Genomic DNA, 15743 nt, shown 5'->3' with positions numbered 1-15743 from the left:
TTGCCTTAGCAGCCCCTCATTCCGGTGGAGCTTTCCTGCAGTGGCGGCTCCGCCATGCCGTCAGGGTAGAATGGCCTGGATTCAAACCTTAGCTCTGCCCCTTATGGCTTTGTAACCTGGAACCAATCACTGAACCACTTTGGGCCTCAGTTTCCTCGACGGCAAAACGGCAGTAATAACAGAGCGACGTGAGACTTTGAGGAGAGGATAGAGGAAAACATTCAGCACAGTGCCTGGCTCTTGTTATGAACGGAATGAGGAAACAGGCTCGGAGACAGAGAGTGACTTTCATTCATTCATTCACTTATTCGATGTGTATCTGGCACTTGTGCTCGGCCAGGTCCTATGCTGGACCCTGCAGACCCCATGCGGGACAAAGTGGAGCCATTGTCCTTGTGGGGGGGGGGTCCCCCCACACACAGATGAGAGCCGCAGTGGGGTGGGTGTTACGGGAGCCTGAGGTGTGGGTGAATGATGGAGGAGAAATCTCTGGGAGGAGGGGCTGGTAGGTGTGAGGTGTGTTTAGCCAAGAAAGCATGGGAGGGTCAGGCACACCAAATGGAGGGCATGAGCAAGGCACTGAAGCGAGAATGCCCAGCATGACTGCAAGAAAACGGGTAGCTGTTTGCTTCTGGAGGGAGAAGAGTGAAGCAGAGAGTGGAGGAGAGGAGTCCGGGGGAACAGGCAAGGCTGGATTCAGATTGAAATCTGGATTCGGATTTTAGTTGATTTATGGAGAGGTTGCTCTGGTCAAGCACTGTGCTAGGCTCTTGGGACAGGGCTGAGATTTTAGATGCTGTTCTTTTTTTTTTTTTTTTTTAATTTATTTGACAGAGATCACAGGTAGACAGAGAGGCAGGCAGAGAGAGAGGAAGGGAAGCAGGCTCCTTGCTGAGCAGAGAGCCCGATGTGGGGCTCGATCCCAGGACCCTGGGATCATGACCCGAGCCGAAAGCAGAGGCTTTAACCCACTGAGCCCCCCAGGCGCCCCTTAGATGCTGTTCTTGCTTTCACTGAGACCCCCAGTCTGGGCACGCGGCTTGGGGGCCAGTGGAAGATAGCATCAAATGGGTGATTACATAAGTAACCTCCCAATCCTTGCTGAACGACAGGTGTTCAAGCAGAAGGAACAGCCTGAGACCCACGGCTGCATGCCAAGGGGTGAAGGAAGTGCCAGTTGGTTCCAGTGGGGTGAGCACAGGCGGGAAGGGGTACCTGAGGAGAGCTGGGGCTCGGCAGGGGTCTAGGGTCATGGCTGCCTCGGGAGAGTGGACTCCAGATTGCAGGCTATGGGGAACCATGGAAGGGCTTTGAGTAGGAGAGGGGCACAGGTAGCTCTGCAGGAGAGCTGGCTGCAGGGGGATAGACGGGGTCAGTCGGAGAGAATGGGGCAACGGAGGCAAACTGCGGTGGTGGGAGGGAGAGTGAGGACTGGGCTAAGGCAAGGCCATGAGGATGGAAGAGAGAGGGAGAGTTTGCGAGATGCTTAGGAAATGTTAGGGAAGGACCATCAGGTGCTGTTGATACCACCTGGGCTGCTTTGTGGGACCCATCAGGGCCTGGCAGGACCCCCCGGAGCCTTGGCCCAATTTGGTCAAGCGCAAAGCATTGCTTGTCTGAGGGAGGCAGGGTAACGGGGCTCCAAATCAGAGACCACCTGGGACTGCCCAGGGCTGGGCTGAGGCAACTCAGGGCTGGGGAAACTCGGGGTGAGGAGGAAGCTGGGGAGGGGGCTGAGGCAGCATCTCATGACTCACCCACTTCCACCCAGTCAGCCCGGTGGCATCTCCGCTCCCCTGCTCCAAATTCCAATTTGGTGAGGCTGCTGGAGGCTGAGTCAGCTCCGGCACGGCACGAGAGCAGCGTCCCAAGGGGCTCCTTGCCAGAAATCTTGGCCCCCAACCAAGGCCAAGGCCAGGCTCCCAGACTACAGTAGCCTCAACCGAGTGGTGCTGCCCACGATCATGTGAATGACTGTGCCTTGGGGGTTGTGAAGAACTCACAGTGGGCGAGGCCCTGGGTAACAGTCCAAGGAGGAGGCATAGGCCGGGGGCTAAGTCCTCCTCTGCTCAGCTCACCACACGACCCTGGAGAATTCCTTTTCCCTCTTGGCCTCTATTTCCTTGACCACACAATGGGACCCACATCTCCTAAGCAGCTTACGAGACTTAAATAAGACATATGAAGTGCTTTGCAAACTGCCCAGTGGCCCAGGATAGTCAGGGTGGGAGAAGTGAGGCAAAACGTGAGAATGTCCAGAGTTCCTTACAGCTGTGCAGGCTGCTTACTGCGTAAGAAGTCCAACCTAGGCTGTCGAAATCTAGCCCATCCTCCACTCACCGGGCTGTATTCCTTAACCTAGAAATGCTAGAACCAAGAGAGTACCCTTCTTTAACTGACACAAATACACCCAGTAGGGCCCAGTAGTAGCCCCTCAGACTTTGCTGGGTCAAGCCCCTAGATTTATGGGAAACCACTAAGAAACCGATTCTGATTCTTGGGATGGAGGAGAAGAAGGACTGGTTTTGCAGAGGCTCTCAGGGAGGTTCCCAGCCTTGGCAGGGAGATGAATCTTATTACTGGGGAGCAGTTAGGGGTTCCCAGGTAGGGCTGAGAAGAAGTCTCGCTTGGCCGGGCCTCTCCTCAGAAACCAAAGCAGGCAACCAGTATTTTAAAAAACACTCAAGACACAGACCCAAACTGGGTTTTATTGAAATGCCAGGAGCAGGCACATGTCAAAATAGTAAAGGAAGGAAGGAAGGAAGGAAGGTGGTGCAGGCTGTTTAAGGTGACAGGGGAGGGGCAGGCCCCATGTCCATGGCCCTGGCATCCCCTCTCTCTGCCAAGGGCTGAGTGGGTACAATTACCCTCCCCCCCCCCCCCCGAAATAGCATGCTTAAGCCCGCCGGGCCCTTGCCCCCTGGACTGTGAAGGCTCCAAGAGGGACCGGAAGCACTCATTTTTGTCTCTTGTGAGGGAGGAGAAGGAAAGGTTTCAGGAGAGGTACAGCTGGGGATGAGGGTGGCCGGGGCAGGCTCTCCTCCTGGGAATCTGTACCCAGTCTGTGGTCCTGGATGACAGAGGGGAGCAGCAGTGAAAAGAGAGGCTGAGGGTCCGGCCCTCAGGGAGCCAGAGCCTCCAGCTGGCGGGGACTTGAGTCAGCCCTGAACAGAGGGCAAGAGTTCAAGGGGATCGAAGATGCAGGCAGTTCCCGGTTGACCGACTGACTGACGCAGTCCTCAGAGCTAGGGGGCTCAAATTCCGTGGGACAAAGAGGAGGAAGACGGGAGAATCCATCCCTAGCGGGGGGGGGGGCAAGGGGGGCAGAAGGTGGTCTCCCCTGACTGGCCGAATTAGGTCAGTTCCACATTGTTGGCGCGGTCCAGCACACGGGAGCCACGGGTACTGCCCCCCAGCTGAAAACGACTCTCGTAGAGAGTGGGGCAGAGGTGCCAGCGGTTGGCCCGGTAGATGCCCAGGTAGGTGTAGACGTCAGGCTTGTAGGTGAGCAGACACTTGATGCCTGCTGCACGGATGGCCGCATCCGCCTCTAGCACACCCAAGCGGTCCGTGAAGTCATCCGTGTAAACACAGATGACTTGGCGCCCCCCCTCCCTGGCCCGTGGGCTCACCTTGGCCACCTGAAGCCGGCCCTCGACCACAGCCCGAGCAATGCCGGCCCAGGCGTGGTCCAGCTTGAAGCCAGGTGCCAGGTGTATCAGCCACTTGCCAGAGAGCACGTGATGGGTGATGGCCAGCTGGCGCAGGGTACTCGGTGTGATGGGCCGCCCACTGGTCTGCAGAGCTCCCCAGGCTGCCTGTAGGCCCTGCACATCACCCGAGTTGGGGACGTAGCCCTGCCCATATGCCGCAATCCAGCCCACAGGCTCAGAGTTGGGCGAGCCAGGGTCCCCATAGCGAGTAACTTGGGAGGGTGGGTACTTGGCCAACCAGGCATCCAGCTCGGCGGCAGGTGTGGTGCGGGCATCAAACACCAGCCAGGGGTCCATGTCCGCTGCCATGGCCTCCGCGGCCAGGTGCTCAGCAGTGAAGCCATCCTCACGGCCGCCTGGAGAGTCTTCCTCCTCCATCTCTTCACCGGGCTCCATCCTGCTATAGAGGAACCGAGTTAGCACAGGTCCAGGACACATCTACAGCTTGGCTGGGCCCTAGCAGGTGCGGCCAATGAGCTAAACTCTGTGGCCTTGGGTGAGACTTAAGGTCCCATGCCTCAGTTACCTCATCTCTACAGCTGACAACTGTTCCTGTCCCCTAGAGCTGTCGAGCCTTAAACGCCCCAGGTGGAATAAGGGCTCCATAAAGGCTGTTGCTCAGCTCATTATCACTCTCCCTGATGCACAGACCAAAAACTGAGGCTGAGAAAGAAGTGACTTACCCAAGGTCACACCTGCAATGAGTGACAGAGCCGAAATGTGAATTCAGGTTGGGGAGCAAACAGCCCAGCTACACCTCCTGGCCCTGTCAATAACTGGCAGGAATCCGGAGCGCTGGGATTTAACGAGGGAAGCAAAGAAGCGCACGTTCGCGCAGCATCGAGGCAGGCCCAGTAGGGCCAGACCCTCGAGGATGGCGCTGTCGGGTCCACCTGAAGACAAGCACGCTGAGGCTCAGAAAGAGCAGTGCCCGGTCCAAGGCCAACGGGGCGGCAGCCGGACTGGAACCCAAGCTTGTTAGAGCCTAGGAATGCGCCAGCCTCGGGCCAGCCGCGCCCGCCGCCATTAGCGCCCACAGCCCGAGCCGCGCCTCCGCCCAGCCCTGCCCCGTCCCGCATCCCCGCCGTCACCTCCGGCCTTCGCCGCGCTCCGCGCCGGCCCAGCCCCGCGCCCGGTTCCGCTCCTGCCGGGGCTCTGCATCGCCGCCGCTGCCGCCGCCGCCGCCGCCACCGCCGCGCCCCGCCCCCGCCGCGGCTGCCGCCGCCGCCGCCATCTTAGCGCCCGCTGTCTCAACAACAACTTTATAGACAAGCGCAGCACGGGGCGGGGCCACCGGGCCGGTCGGCCGCGCCGCGGGGCGGGGCCTGAGAGGGGAGGGGCTGACCCCGGGGGCGGGGCCGGGATCCGGGGGCGGGGCTAACGTTCGTTCTCCTAAGCTTGGGGGGCCGGCGGGAGTGGCGGTCCCGTCCGGGATCGACGCGCACCGCCGGGGAGGCTCCAAGGGGAAGGCTCTCCCGCCCTGAGAGCGGCGTGCTGACCGGCGGCGCTAGGACCTCGTGGGGAGCGGCGGGGGCGGAGCAGGCGGCACCAGGACCCGGGGGAACCGCGGCAGGCGGGTGGCGAGCAGGCCCGGGGGCCGGGAAGCTGCGGGCGGCGGCGCTGGGCCGGGTGCGGCGAGAGAGGCCCTGAGATGCCGAGCAAGAAGAAAAAGTATAACGCGCGGTTCCCGCCGGTGAGCACGTGGCCGGGCCCGGGCAAGCAGGCCGGGCTCCCGGGAGGCTCGGGCCCAAGCCGGGGTGGGTGGGGGGGCGGGCGCGTCGCGGTGTTCGGGGGCACGGACGCCCCGCCCCCTTCCGTGCTCTCTTGGCGTCGGGGCCCCCCCGCCCCCTTTCTCCCGGATACCCTCTCTCATCCCCCCTTCCCAGCACCCCTTTCTGGGACGGAGGTGACAGGGTCCGAGTTTTCTGCCCCCTTCCCAGGCGCGGATCAAGAAGATCATGCAAACTGACGAAGAGATCGGGAAGGTGGCAGCGGCGGTGCCTGTCATCATCTGTATCCTGTCGGGGCCTGGCCAGGTTGAGGGACGTGGGGTAGGGAGGAAGCCCGGGGTCGCCTTCTTTAGGCTGGGGATCCCCCACCCGTATTCTCCTTGACGCTCCTCAGCGCGGGCGCTTGAGCTGTTCCTGGAGTCCCTGTTGAAGAAGGCTTGCCAGGTGACCCAGTCCCGAAATGCCAAGACCATGACCACATCCCACCTGTGAGTGGCCCGGAGCTGGTCGGGCCCAGTGGGATCCTGCCCTAGGAGTTCACACACTTAGGGGAGGTGGGAGGCTGCTGGGAGACCAGCAGTGCCTCAGACGCTGGTGGGTTTGAACTGGGGGAGGAGGGGCTGGGTGGTCTAGCCTAATCGGAAGGTCCCTTAGTGGAGATGGGGTGGAGGTTTTCCAGGCTCCGTTCTCCTGACATCCAAAGACCCTTACTGTCCCTTGCTGAGGGCCCAGACATCTGGGCCCCACCTGAATGCCGTCTTCTCCCCACCACTTCCAGGAAGCAGTGCATTGAGCTGGAGCAGCAGTTTGACTTCTTGAAGGACCTGGTGGCTTCTGTGCCTGACATGCAGGGAGACGGGGAAGACAACCACATGGACGGGGACAAGGGTACCCGCAGGTGGGGAGCCAGGGCCAGGTGTCCAGGCAAGGAAGGCCAAGGCCACCCGGGTTGGGGGTGGTTGGGGGTGGTCAGGGAGTTCTGAGATCTCTGGGCAGATGGACTGTCCCTTCCCGAAGGGGCCGGAAGCCTGGCAGCGGTGGCCGGAAGAATGGTGGGATGGGAAGCAAAAGCAAGGACAAGAAGCTGTCGGGGACGGACTCGGAGCAGGAGGTGAGTGAGGCCTCCCCAGCCCCCTGCCCTACCCTGTGGTGTGGAGAGGGCAGTTTTCTGTCAGGCCTTGTTGGCTGGACACCTGGTCCCGTCCTCACCTATGCTCTTTTGTAAATTGGGCCCGTAAAGGTTAGGCTGTAGAGCTCAGTCTTCTGTCCTTGCCACTCCTGAGGGTCTAGGCTCTCCAGTGATGAGCTCATGCTTTTCTTGTCATCTCTGCCCCTTGCCTTGCTCCCAGGATGACTCTGATGACACAGACACTGATGGGGAAGAGGAGACATCACAGGCTCCAGCCCAGGCCAGCCATCCCCCTGCCCACTTTCAGAGGTAAGCACCTCAGTGGCAAGAGAGGGGGGCTAGCAGACTCCACAAGGCTGACATGTCCTTTTTGTCCTCGTGGCAGATCTGGAGGACAGGAGGGGAGGAACTGAGGAGGGCTTAAATGCAGGAGACTGCTCTCGGAAGGTCTCCTTCCTGACCCGCACCCAGCCCCACTGAACATGTGACCTGTTCTAGGTCCTTCCCTTCTCTGGGCTTGGCCACCCCCTGGTACACAGGGCCATGGGCTCCATGCTGGCGGGGGTGAGGCAGGGCTCAGCGGGCAGAAATGGGCACCGGAGAGGGGCCTGATCTTTCTCTCCTGCTTTCTGCCCTGCAGCCCCCCGACACCCTTCATGCCCTTCACCTCGACTCTGCCTCTGCCCCCAGCCCCCCCGGGCCCCCCGGCACCTGACGCAGAGGACGAAGAGGACTATGACTCCTAGCGCCCTCTGCCCCCCAGGCCATGCCCCCTTTTAGTTGGTTTTAGTTGCTCTGGGGGGAGGAGAGAAGATAGAGCTGTTCTTAAATTTATTAAAAAATTAATAATGAAAGGGAACACCCGTGTCTGTCCCAGCCTGCGTCCAGGGCTCCGTGGCCACCTTCCTGTCCATCCAACTGCTTTCTCTGTTGCTGAGCTGAGGCCAAGAGCGGTGGCGGGCAGGGCAGCTGCTGAGTGAAAGGAGGGTCCAGAGGCCACGGTTCGGCCAGGGCGGGAGCAGGGGTGCTGGCGGAAGGAAGGTGGGCAGAGTGGTGGTGTAAGGCCGGAGCCGGGGGTGCTGGTTACTCTGGGGGACGACCTGTTCCATTGTGCCGTGGGACCCTGGCGAGGTTCCTGTCTTTCTCTGAGCCTCTTCTGCGCCTTCTGGACTGCTGCAGAGGGACAAATTGGACAAATAATGGGAAAAGGCCTTGTAGACCACAGAGCTCGGTGCCTGGTGCAATGAAGGGCACGTGGGAAGGGCCGTGGGAGCAGAGGTAGGTCGGACTGTTGAGGGCTCAGAGATCCCCTTTCGAGCAGGACAGTGACCCAGGTAGTCAGTCCGCCCCCATTTCTGAGCAGAGCCTGGGACCGTGGGGTCCCCAAGGCAGACGTGTGCCTTCAGGGAGCCAGGGCTGGTGAGGCTGTTGGGAGACACGGCGGCCAAAGGGCAGACTCGAGGTGTGTGTCGTCAGTAGACTCACGGGTGCCACGAGCTCACTGGCTGTGGGGCTGAGAGGGAGGGAACCCTTAGGGACTGCCAGCTTGCTTTCTGTAGCGACTTGGGCAGGGGCCCTTTTCCAGCTGGAGGACACAGAGAAAGAGCGAGATTAGGGTCAGGATCACAAGTTGGGCTGTGGTGAGTTTCGGGCGCCTGTGAAGCTGCCAAGGGGAGACATCAAATGGGTCATGGGATGTTGGGGGCCTGGAGACAGACGTGTGAGCCTTGAGAGGAGGCGACCCCGCCCCAGGGAGAGAGGGGAGGGCCTGGGCAGGCCACCAAAGCCACACCCAGCGCCCTTGGGAGCCACAGGTGGTGCCCGTCCAGGTGTGTCTGGGAGGAGGGAGAGGTCAGCTGTCCCAGCAGCTCGCAGGTTTTAGGGAACGCTTGGTCGTGGCTGACAGCCGGGAGCAGGAGGTGAGAAGCCGAAGCGAGGGGAAGCGGGCTTAGGGCTGAGAAGCAGAGGCCAGAGCCATGGCTCAGAACGAGGACAGAGAAACGGTTTTGGGTTTTGTTTTCTAAGTTAGCAGAAACACAGGCCGTAGTGAGGGAGGGGACTGAAGGATGGGAGGGAGACTGAGGCAGTGAGGGGAGCTTGCCTAAGGCTGACCCCCGTCTGACCAGGGCGAGGGGGAGGACGCTGAGTGGGTTTGGCAGGGACACCGAGGTATTCAGTTTTGGTGCAACAGGGTCTGACTTCTTTGGGGTGCAGGAGGCTGAGTGGCAGGCGTGGATGGGCCCGGGCGCCCGGAGCCAGGGGGTCACCCTGGTCCTGTCCTGCCATCTTTTGAGGAGCATCTCTCTCGTGCTCACTCTATAGTGAGTGCAGCTGTCCCCTCTCCCTGAGGCGGAGGGGTGGGGACATTGCAGCGCACACTCTGGCCCCTGTGAGGGGTGGAGGCTGGGTCGTGGCCCTAGCAGGCCAGCCAGCGGCCCTGAGCCTCGGGACTCAAGGTGGGACTGTTGGGGAAGGGTCTTGACAAGACGGCAGCTTTGCCATGGCAGCGGGAGGCAGCAGGGAGCCCTTTCCGGAGTCCTGGTGAGGGTGACAGCGGCCACGCTGGGGTAGCAAAGCTGACCGAACGTAGGTTGGGCGCTGCCGGCGGGTGATTCTGACTGAGAAGGAAGCCAGCGCTGGAGACCCAGGAACCTCAGAGAGACACCAGGACCCAGTCTTGCCTGAACCCCGTCCACCTTAGACTTCCTAGTCACGTGAGCCAATAAACATTGTCCTCCCTCAAAGACAGTTGGCTTTCGGTCACCTGTGACTGCAAGAGCTCTGGTGGCAGGGACCACGAATGGGAAGTGGTTTCCAGCGGCCCGGGAGCGGAAGCAGTCTTCCTGGCAGCCAGCTGGGCCCAGTCCGGGCAAGCTGGACACCGGGGTCTGCAGAGCCGAGGGCGTGCCATGCAGGTGTGATGCGTGTAGGTGGGAGAGGAAGACGCCTTTGGAACCGGTGGCTGGGCCACGGCTGGAGATGAGGTTCTGAACTGAGAAGGTTCCAGAACGGAGAGGCTGGGAACGACTGGAGAAGGCAAGAAGCCCAGGACGCTGGGAGCAGCCTTCCAGGCAAAAGACTTAAGGAGGCCCAGGTGAGGGGGAGACGCCCAGGAGCCTCTGTGTTGTCGGCCCTGCTGCTTCAGCGGGGGCGGTGGGCTGAGGGGCGTAACCTCTGGAGCCAGGCTGTGGGTTCGAATCCTGACTTCTCCATGTGCTAGCCTCAAGCGAGTTCTATAGCTTCTCTGTATGTCAGTTTTCTCCTCTGTAAAGTGGGGCTGTGGGTTATCTATGTTAGTTATCATGCTATACTACATACACTAGTTATTAGAGCAAGCGGCTGACTTAAAATACATACGGTCAAAGGCAGTGAACTTTATTGTTGGCTCACATGAGACTCTTAAGGAGATTGATCTGATCAACGGCAGTGTTTCTTCAAGAGGGACTTCAGGACCCAGGCCCCTTCCATCTTGGGGCCCCACCGTTCTCAACCCATGAGTTTCAAGGGACAAGCTCGTAGCCCACAGAGGTGTTTTGCACCAGGGTTGGAAGTGGCCCCATTGCCTCTTTCTACGGGAACTGTCACAAGGTCCCACCTGAGGGGGGCTAGGAAAAGTGGTCTAGCCACCAGTGTGTCTGACTGGCTGGTTCTGCTCACAGGTCTTTGGGAAGGGCCTAACCCAGCGCTCACAATGTGTTAGGAGTGCTGCTTCCTGAGTGAGGGCAGGGGCCCCGGGGAGACGATATCCTTGACTGGGCCTGGCCCCTTGGTGCATCCTGGGAAGGGGAAAGATGGCTGTGCCCGGCGGGCACCCCTGGGCACCAGGGGCCAGCAGCTTGCTGACATTCCACCTGCAGGGCTCTGTCTGGGCCCGGGTGATCTTCTCCCTTCATTCTCTCTTTCCACTGGGGGGACCTTGGGCATTGGGCCAAGTCCTATCTGAATGTGTCAGCCCAGCCTTGGCCCCACCCTGGGGTATTAAGTGTGACCAGGGTGTGAAACGGGCAGCTGCTCCTGAGACAGCGTGGCCGCCAGGGGCTGTCCCCCCTCAGGTGCAAGGTACAGACCCACCCCCCTTGCCAAACAGAGAGGCCTCCTCTAGAGTGTACCCGAGGAGCCAAACGTTCAGCAGAGGTTCCTTGATCACCCCACATCCTCATGCAGCAGGGACAGGAGAGGCCGTAGTCACCCACTGGGAGCAGGAAACAAAGAGCGTGCTGTCGCTGGGGGCTGGCGTGGAAGCTAGTGGCCCCAGAGCTCACACTGCTGGTGGGAATCTCAGATGGTGCAACCACCTTAGAAAACGGTTGGGCAGCTCCTCCTCGAGTCCACTGACCTATGCTTCCCCGCACGCATGGTTCCGTTCCTAGGCAGGTGTCCACCAACAGACATACGGGAATGTTTGTAGCTCCCGGCCAAGATAACCCACATGCCCAGCAGCAAGAGTGTGATGAAGGAAATGATGGAATATTGGGCAATAGAAGAGCCACAGAAAAGCCCTAATCACCATCGCACGCAACAGCATGGGCCGATCGCATGGACGTTCTTTTGAGCCAAAGAAGCCAAACACAGGACTCCGTGTGATGATCATTCATTTAAATGACGTTCCAGGGCAGACAGTGGGATTCAGCGTGATGCTACCACGGAGGGGGGAGGAGAGGGGCTGGGAGGGGGTGCAAAGCAGCCCTCTGGAAATGTTTCCCTGCTCGAACTGGGTGGTGTTTGTATGTAAAAGTACATTAAAGCCACACATTTCAGATGTGTGTTTGTAGGATGACCTCGTATCAATTTCATCTATCTCTTGGGAGCCCGTGGCCTGCTAGGTAGTGATGATTATGTATGTTCTCTGGGTTTATTTCTGATGCGGGGGGAGAGACAATGAGGAAGACATAGAGTATGTCAGATGGCGGGGCGCGCCCTGGGGAGAAGGAAGCACAGTAAGGGAGGAGGCGGGAGTCCGGGGGCAGGAAGGGTGGCCCCAGCCGTCCCATATAGGCTTTAGGGGACAAGGTGAGATTAGAGTAGAAAACCAAGGAGAGGGCTCCAGGTGGAGGGACAGCGAGGGCAAAGCCCTGGGGGATTGTGATTTGATTGGGTCCGGTGTCCCTATGGGCTTCCCCCGGCTCCCACGACCTTGCCCACTGCCCAGGAGCCTGACTTAGGAGCCACCAGCCCTGTATTTGGGCTGCCTTGGCTGAGGGGTGTTTTTGCGGCAGCCTGTTAGGAGGCCTCAGAAGCTTCCTGAAGGGGAAGAAGGTAGTGGTGTGGGCACAGTAGGAGCACTTAGCCACACGCGCCCTGTGCAGGGCTCAGGGGCCTGGTGAGTGGGGAAGTGGGAGTTAATGGCCTGCCTCCTCCTCTTACCCGAGGGCCATCCTTTCTCAGGTACAATAGGTTTGGCTCCAGGATATGAAGGGAACCAAGTTCCTACCGTCCCAGGCCCCCAGGCCGTGGGCACAATGGCAGGGGGATGACACCTGTGACCCAGATGCTCTACCAGGGGCCTGGTCCCTCTTCTCCCTGGGCAGAGCCTTTGGGAGAATGGTGGGGGGCTCTGGACTCCCTTGGGGGACTCCTCGTAACTGGGGAGTGGGGCGGGAGTTGGGTGGACCTCACTTCTTTCATCAGAGTGAACTCTATTCTGAAATCATGTTCCTTGCTATTTTGTGTGCATGTGTATGTTCAAATGTCATTAAAAAAAAAAAAAAAAAAAAAGGAAAGACAAGGATCTCTGCACCTGCCCCGGTAATCGGAAAGCTGCAAAGGAAAACTCGAGATCCCACAAGGCACCTTCCAGACCAGCGAGAATAGGAAGCCTCATGAACAGGGATGCTGGTGGGGAGCTGGTAAATGGAAGTCCGGTGCTTTTGGTGGGAGTCAGGATGTTCGAAAGGGCATTTTGACACCTGTGTGCCCCCCCCACCCCCTGTCCAGCAGGTCCACTCCTGGGTAAAAGCTCTCGAAAACTGATGTGTCCTCGGGACGGTTTGAGGTGGCGAAGAGCCAGAGGCTAAATGTCAGAGAGCAGTGTGGACAAGGCTTACACACAGAGTGTTGCGTGAAAAACAGAAAAACACAGGACAAGATCCTCAGCAGAACCTTGTTTATGGAAACTGAAAACACAGAAGCAGGACAGTCTTGTATATTTCTGTCAATTACGCGGTGACCTGCGGCAGCAGGCGGAAGGTCTCTGTGCTTCAGTTTCCCCATCTGTAAAGTGGAGACCACAGTAGCAACTCCTTCAGGGGCACGTGATGATGATGTGAGATTTGATAGATTAAGTGCTTAGCAAAGTGCCCAACACACAGTGAGCACGAAGTAAATGGTGCCTCCCGTCTCTGATGCATTTGGAGGTCGACACCGAGAAAGCAGATTGGAAGGGCGAGTGTCAAACACAAGGTGGAGGAGTGGCTGTGGGATGCTGGGATAGGATTGGGGATGGGTTGAAAGGAAAGTTTATTTCAAAGGGAGGCTTTTTTGGGACACTGGTGATGCGCTGAGTGCCCGAAACCAAGGAGCATGGTCTGCTCCAGTCAATGTTCCCAAGTTTAAATAAAAACAGAAGATATTGCCAGTTGTCATTTTCCAAAATGGGCTAAACCCCACTTATCTCCCTAGACAGGGTCTCATAAGGACAGGAAAACAGTGGCCCTGCGTGTTTATGGGATCATGTATGTTTTTATCATTTTATCATTTTATCATTCACTCACTCAACAAGTTATTTCTGAGCCCCTGTTCTGTGCCAAACCCTGTTCTGGGCTCGGGAGAGAAACACAAAAGATTTTTTTTAAACCATTTTATTATTTTTTTATTTTGTTTTATTTACTTATTAGAGAGAGAGAGAGAGATCGCACAAGCAGAGTGGAAGGGCGGCGGGGGGGAGAAACCGCTGAACAAGGAGTCAGGACCCTAGGGATCATGACCTGAGCCGAAGGCAGAGGCTCAACTGACTGAGCCACCCAGGGGCCCCAAACACACAAAAGCTTTGACCGCCTGTGGTTTCGGGTCTGATTCCGGAGTCTTTGCCGAGGGTCACATTGAGCTGCGAGCTGCTTCAGGGGTGTCTTTGGGACTCAGCATCAGAAGACATCAAGACCAAAATCAAGAACTACTCAACTTGCCTTTTTGGGGAAGCCGCTTCCCCAAGTAGAACCAGACCAGGAACTGCTGGCGGGACTACCTGGATGTCCACCGCAGTGACTGAGAAAGGGGGTGATGTCTCCGTGTTCGAGCAAGTCCCCTCCCTGAATCCTGGGTGTCAACCTGGGACCAGCAGAAGGCACGTGTCCTGGGAACATCTCAACAGGCTCCGCCCACCCCTCCTCTGTCCTCCATCCTTCTCCCAGGGTGGCGATGGGGGGCCTGGGTACATGGTGACCCCCCACCCCGGGATCCTGAATCGTGATGTAAATAATAACACTCATTGGAAACGTGTAAGGCTGTGTCTGTGTCAACAGCTAGATGATCGGGCAAGACGCTATAGGGGTGGAATGAGTACTTCCACCAGGAAAAGGGGCTTCCGGGTGATTGTTTTTTATGTTTTGTTTTGTTTAATGATATTAAATCGACCACCACCTCTATACCCCACCACCAAAAATAGGCAACCTGTTCCCAGGGGGACTTCTGCTCCAGGTGGGGATGGTGTAATTGCCCACCAAAAGCAAAAGTACGATATCTAAGGGCTGGGTAGTAGGTGCCGGGAAGGGGAAGAAAGCGGGGAGAAGGGAAGGGAGACAGATGGGGTGTGAGTGGGCTCACGGTTCCAGGCACTCAGAGGTGTGGCCCTGGCCACTGGGTCCTTCCCCCTTCCTTGTTCCTGTGAAGGGCGCCCTGCGGGTTTCCAGCCGCCAAGTCTCTGCTGTGGCTCTGGTACCCAGGCAGGGTTCACTTTCCCCTTCCTCTAAGTGCTTCAAGTTCGGTTTCTGCCTCCTGGGTTCTCTGCCCCTGCCTGTCCCCTCCCCACCCCGAGCCACATCTGACTTTGCAGGGAAGCCGGTCACTTGGGGGGCAGGTGGGGGAGAATATGATGTTGGTTGTAGGGGCCTCCATAGGACGTTTCTCGGGATCCACACCCCTAAGGGAGTAGAACACCCCGTAAGAGTTTGGGCTCTGTGACGCTATCTGTATTTCATAGCACAATGTTCATCAGCCTTGTAGTCACATTACCTTGTGACCTGACATCTCTGTGCCTCAGTTTCCTTATTATGAACCGGGCATCATCATTTTCCCTATGTCGCGGGGTTGTCGTTAGGATTAACTGACATGTATAGAGATCCGCTGACCGTCTGTTCCGTGCCAGGCTCAGTTCTAGGCGCTAGCATTTGGCGGGGAGCAAACCCAGTGTACTTAACCTTTGGTGGTGCGGGGGGTCTCACCCCTTATTGCTCTTGGAATTGCTGGAGAGCTCTGAAGGTGACCCATACCTGGGGCCCATCTGTGGAGATTCTGATCTAACTGGCTGGGAGGCCCCAGGTGTTGGTACATTTGATGCCTGGGTGGCTCAGTCAGCTGAGTGTCTGCCGTCAGCTCAGGTCATGATCCCAGGGTCCTGGGATCGAGCCCCACATCAGGCTCCCTGCTGAGCAGGGAGGCTGCTTCTCCCTCTACTTGGGGCTTCCCCTGCTTGTATTCTCTCTGATAAGTAAATAAACACAATCTTTAAAAAAAATAAATAAAAGCTTCCCAGATGGTTCTAATGGGCCTCCAGGGTTGAGAACCCTCAGTGCTGTGTTTTTCCCCACTGTGAGTCCAGGTTCACCTTTGTAAGCTTGGTTTTAATCTTCTGGCTGCCTGTCTCCCTGGGTTTGAATACTACTGCACTCATGACTGGAAAATTCTTCCTCTCCTCCCAAAATAATTATCTAACCACACTAAACTGTCAAACCCAGCTCACCTCCTTCTGCCAGTATAATTAACTCCCTGTGTGCCACTCATCTCACCACACACGCGCGCGACACACACACACACACACACACACACACACACTCAACTCAGCCTTCTCAGTCCCTAAACTACAAAGCCTTTAAAGCTCAGCTCAAATGTCACCTCCTCCGGGAGGCCTTCCTGGGGGCCTGGCTGAAAGCAGTCTCTCCTTCCTTTCGGTCCTGGGTCAGTGTTTGCATGATATACCTTCTCCCATCCTTTTCCACTTGAACCCATCTGTGTCTTGAC

General features: G+C 58.0%; 2 protein-coding genes across 6 annotated transcripts; one reads left to right on the top strand and one right to left on the bottom strand.

Annotated features, from left to right (window-relative positions):
* Window positions 1-2690: 2690 nt before the first annotated feature.
* LOC111149796 (chromosome unknown C11orf68 homolog) lies at window positions 2691-4947 on the bottom strand. 3 transcript variants are annotated; one of them, XM_022507065.1, is made up of 2 exons: window positions 4805-4947; window positions 2691-4110 (listed from the first exon to the last, which is right to left on the bottom strand). In XM_022507065.1, exons 1-2 carry the CDS (start codon window positions 4945-4947, stop codon window positions 3354-3356), a joined length of 900 nt encoding a protein of 299 aa, XP_022362773.1. In that variant the 3' UTR covers window positions 2691-3353. The 3 variants fall into 3 exon arrangements, with proteins under 3 accessions (XP_022362773.1, XP_022362775.1, XP_022362774.1); XM_022507067.1 differs by having other exon boundaries at window positions 2691-4113; window positions 4805-4865; XM_022507066.1 differs by lacking the exon at window positions 4805-4947 and adding an exon at window positions 4397-4717 and having other exon boundaries at window positions 2691-4113.
* Window positions 4948-5094: 147 nt separating this feature from the next.
* Window positions 5095-11346, top strand: LOC111150144 (DR1 associated protein 1). Of its 3 annotated transcripts, XR_002640791.1 has the most exons (8): window positions 5095-5406; window positions 5654-5726; window positions 5838-5931; window positions 6222-6341; window positions 6440-6554; window positions 6793-6881; window positions 7213-9666; window positions 10943-11346. XR_002640791.1 is itself a non-coding variant. In XM_022507529.1 (7 exons), exons 1-7 carry the CDS (start codon window positions 5365-5367, stop codon window positions 7316-7318), a joined length of 639 nt encoding a protein of 212 aa, XP_022363237.1. In that variant the 5' UTR covers window positions 5095-5364; the 3' UTR covers window positions 7319-11346. The 3 variants fall into 3 exon arrangements, 2 of the variants coding, with proteins under 2 accessions (XP_022363237.1, XP_022363238.1); XM_022507529.1 differs by having other exon boundaries at window positions 7213-11346; XM_022507530.1 differs by having other exon boundaries at window positions 5096-5406; window positions 6461-6554; window positions 7213-11346.
* The last annotated feature ends 4397 nt before the right edge of the window (window positions 11347-15743 follow it).

Source organism: Enhydra lutris, unplaced genomic scaffold (assembly GCF_002288905.1).
Source record: "Enhydra lutris kenyoni isolate GAN:26980312 unplaced genomic scaffold, ASM228890v2 scaffoldscaffold22, whole genome shotgun sequence".
Lineage (NCBI taxonomy): Eukaryota > Metazoa > Chordata > Mammalia > Carnivora > Mustelidae > Enhydra > Enhydra lutris.
The sequence above is the reverse complement of the archived record's forward strand: the minus strand, read 5'-3'. Positions and strand labels throughout refer to the sequence as shown.